We start from the raw sequence: 4,095 nt of genomic DNA, 5'->3' as shown, positions 1-4,095 counted from the left end.
GAAAGCTAGAATTTGAGTGAAAATTAGCTATTTTTCATAAAAAAAAAAATGTGCAATCACACACCGTAAATATAAAAGATGGAGAAGCAGAGATCTTTTATTATAAAAATTTGTAATAAAATATAAATAAATAAATAAATAAATTAATATAAAATTATTATGTTATTTGTATTAGACTATAACAATTATTCAAGATAGATAATTTTTGAGATAGGACATGGGCCTAATGACAGGTGGAGCGACCTACACACGACCCCGGAAAAAAAAAAAAATTGTATTTTTGATCATTGGGCCTCCTCAGGCCGAATATCATTATTGCAACCCCAAAAATATTTCATTTCATATTCGGGTCGGTCCACCTCCAATTGGCTTTCTTTCCTGTCGGATCCAGTAAGCTTCTCGCAAGCTCGGTTATTAGAAACCCTAGAAGCAAAAACCCTAGTAGAGAGAGAGATGGCGCAGAAGGGTAATATCTTCAAAGGCCAACAGAAGAAGAAATCGATTCCTCCGAATCGCCATGGGAAAGCCCCTCACGTTCGCAAAGGTTTGAGAACTGGATTCTGACCTTTTTCTTCTTTCTTTTCTGTATGTGTGTGAATCTGTATAGCGAATCGTTGTTGAATTCCAATTAATTGCAGGAAAGAGGCAAGCAAAGCCTAAATATGTCACTAAGGAGATGAACGCTGATCGGGTAATTTTTTTTTTTTCCATTGCTTAAATTTTCGTATTATTTGTGTTTTGCCATCATTATTAGATTTCGATATTTTTATCTCATTCGTCCTGGACAACTGTTGTGAACGGATTCCTTGGCAGATTTTGACGATGGATATGTGCTTGTACAAAATCATTCATGATTATTCATAACTTTGCCCCTTGTTTGCATTGAGACTTCCACAGAGATGGAGAACAAATGTATAACTATGCATTATGAACCTTGTAGGCCTTTTTTCATTTTTTAAAATTCAAATTCGTACTCTCTCAACGCAATCTTTGTTTTTGTTATGGTAGTTTTACCTTTTCCTTTGGGATTCCAATTGATATATCATAAAGATAGATTTGGGGGGTGTTTGGCTTACCGGTTTGACCGCTTATACGCAGCTTATTTTTTAGCACGTTTGGCAACATTTAAGAGTTTAAATGCTCTGTAGCTTATAAGCTCTTCCAACAGCGTTTGAGAAAAGAAAAAGCTGCCCCCGCCCCCCAACTTTTCCAAATAAGCTCTGCCAACAGCGTTTGAATGCTCTGTAGCTTTAACTAAGTCATCATCTTTTGGAGAGTCACATTGTATATTTATATATTCCATATTGGGGGTAGTTGATGGTTAATCACTAATTGTGACTGGAAGACAGAGGATCCATTTATGAACTTCAGTCCCGGTCTCTTTGTTTTCCAGTCTGTGATATGAGGAACATAGAAAATGCATCTAATTGTTGGGGGTAGTTGATGGTTAATCACTAATTGTGACTGGAAGACAGAGGATCCATTTATGAACTTCAGTCCCGGTCTCTTTGTTTTCCAGTCTGTGATATGAGGAACATAGAAAATGCATCTAATTGTTGGGGGTAGTTGATGGTTAATCACTAATTGTGACTGGAAGACAGAGGATCCATTTATGAACTTCAGTCCCGGTCTCTTTGTTTTCCAGTCTGTGATATGAGGAACATAGAAAATGCATCTAATTGTTGGGGGTAGTTGATGGTTAATCACTAATTGTGACTGGAAGACAGAGGATCCATTTATGAACTTCAGTCCCGGTCTCTTTGTTTTCCAGTCTGTGATATGAGGAACATAGAAAATGCATCTAATTGTTGGGGGTAGTTGATGGTTAATCACTAATTGTGACTGGAAGACAGAGGATCCATTTATGAACTTCAGTCCCGGTCTCTTTGTTTTCCAGTCTGTGATATGAGGAACATAGAAAATGCATCTAATTGTTGGGGGTAGTTGATGGTTAATCACTAATTGTGACTGGAAGACAGAGGATCCATTTATGAACTTCAGTCCCGGTCTCTTTGTTTTCCAGTCTGTGATATGAGGAACATAGAAAATGCATCTAATTGTTGGGGGTAGTTGATGGTTAATCACTAATTGTGACTGGAAGACAGAGGATCCATTTATGAACTTCAGTCCCGGTCTCTTTGTTTTCCAGTCTGTGATATGAGGAACATAGAAAATGCATCTAATTGTTGGGGGTAGTTGATGGTTAATCACTAATTGTGACTGGAAGACAGAGGATCCATTTATGAACTTCAGTCCCGGTCTCTTTGTTTTCCAGTCTGTGATATGAGGAACATAGAAAATGCATCTAATTGTTGGGGGTAGTTGATGGTTAATCATTAATTGTGACTGGAAGACAGAGGATCCATTTATGAACTTCAGTCCTGGTCTCTTTGTTTTCCAGTCTGTGATATAATTGTTGGGATTGGTGGCTTTAGTGCTTGATGAGACAAAATTCTGTTTACCATAGTGATGGAGGACGGTTCCCCAACTCCACTTTGCCTGTATTTTTTTTCTTTTTGGCTTGGGTTCTAATTTTCCTTGTACAATTATGTTTCTTTGGGATTTTGTAGCCTTTGTGACTGACTTTGTTTTTTTCTGCCCAATAGCTTGTAGCCCTCATATTTCACAATGCTGTATATCATCCTAGTGGCATAACTAATTGAATACTGTGAAGTTACCACAAGTTGTTAGAAGATGAAGTTGTTCTTGTATTATGCTTTTGTTTGAGGATGAGTTTATTTTTAGGACCATGATACGTGGTCCCAATCCAACCAAGAATCATTATCCTTATGTTTAACAGGGCAATAGATTTGTTATTTTTTTTTTTACCAACAGCTTTTCTATGTTTTTTGCATGTGACTAGGAGCTGAGCAAGTTCATAAACCAATGCAATGAGATGAAAGCAGCAACTGTTGCTAACAAGGAAGGTGGACAATTAAGTCTTGTTAAACCAGAGTCCCAGTCCTCTAGTGGTGCAAAGAAGTAGCGAACGGCATTTGCGTAATATGAATGGGCCCAATGCTAAGAAGGTGGTTTTGATTTAGAAATGTGCTGCTTTCTTCCTTTGTTTTACACTTGCATCTAGGTTGGATTGTTCTTAATGTATGTGCTTGTTAAACTCACCCAATTCAAGGGCTTTAAATTTTGAGAGTTGTTTGTCTCTGTCTGTTTTGCTCCATGGAATTTGGAATACATGTAATAGGTAGATGGAGAAGTGATAAATGTGCAGTTTTGGTAATTTATGCGGCTCGTGGCCTAATCCTGAACAGATGCTGCTTCAAGTCATACGAATCGAGATCTTCTTTCATTTAAAAAATAATTTGATGTTAGTTCAATATAACAGTTGCGGAGGTGCCACGTCTCTGGAGTGTTGTTTGAACGGGACATTGACAGGTAAACGCAATTTAGGGTCTTGGAGGTCCTTTTAGAAAGTGCCAGACATGGTAAAAAATTCGGGAGATTTGGAAAAATAGGACTTTTGCCGGGGGGGGAATAATGAAATATAGGATATTTTGTAAATTTTTAAAAAATTTGGACTTTTGAATGTGCAGTGGACGAAAATACTTTCGCTTTTTAGTTGGTTTTTTCCTTGTTCTTCCTTTTTAATGGCGTTTTTTTTTTTTTTTCTGATTAATTTGCGGTAAAGATTTTCAAAGTCTCCTACACACAATAGTTGTGTGTTTTGCTTTTTTAGCCTAATTGGCTATTCTATTCTATTTTTGTTTTTTATTTTTTCACCTTCTGCAAGTTCTCTATCAAACAAGTATAAAGGTTATTCAAAAATATCAGTTTTAAATATCGGTTGTAGATATTTGTTATAGATATCGATTCAACGATATCGATTATTGATAAATATAAGTTCAAAGATATCGGTGTAAAGATATCGATTATTAATAGATATCGGTTTAATGATATCAGTTGTTGATAGATAAATATATGTTCAAAGATATCAGTTTAAAGATATCGATTCAAAGATATCAGTTGTAAATATCTATCGTAGAACACGGTTGTTAAAAAATATCTATTATCTATTATAGATATTGATTGATTATATATATATCAATAATAACAAAAATTACATAGAAATATGAAATG

General features: G+C 35.8%; 1 protein-coding gene across 1 annotated transcript; it reads left to right on the top strand.

Annotated features, from left to right (window-relative positions):
- Positions 1 to 362: 362 nt before the first annotated feature.
- Positions 363 to 3,238, top strand: LOC127787721 (uncharacterized). The gene is made up of 3 exons (XM_052315793.1): positions 363 to 544; positions 639 to 691; positions 2,864 to 3,238. The coding sequence occupies exons 1-3, from the start codon at positions 454 to 456 to the stop codon at positions 2,984 to 2,986; spliced, it is 267 nt and encodes an 88-aa protein (XP_052171753.1). The 5' UTR covers positions 363 to 453; the 3' UTR covers positions 2,987 to 3,238.
- The last annotated feature ends 857 nt before the right edge of the window (positions 3,239 to 4,095 follow it).

This window comes from Diospyros lotus, chromosome 12, assembly GCF_014633365.1.
Source record: "Diospyros lotus cultivar Yz01 chromosome 12, ASM1463336v1, whole genome shotgun sequence".
NCBI classification, from domain to species: domain Eukaryota; kingdom Viridiplantae; phylum Streptophyta; class Magnoliopsida; order Ericales; family Ebenaceae; genus Diospyros; species Diospyros lotus.
The sequence above is the reverse complement of the archived record's forward strand: the minus strand, read 5'-3'. Positions and strand labels throughout refer to the sequence as shown.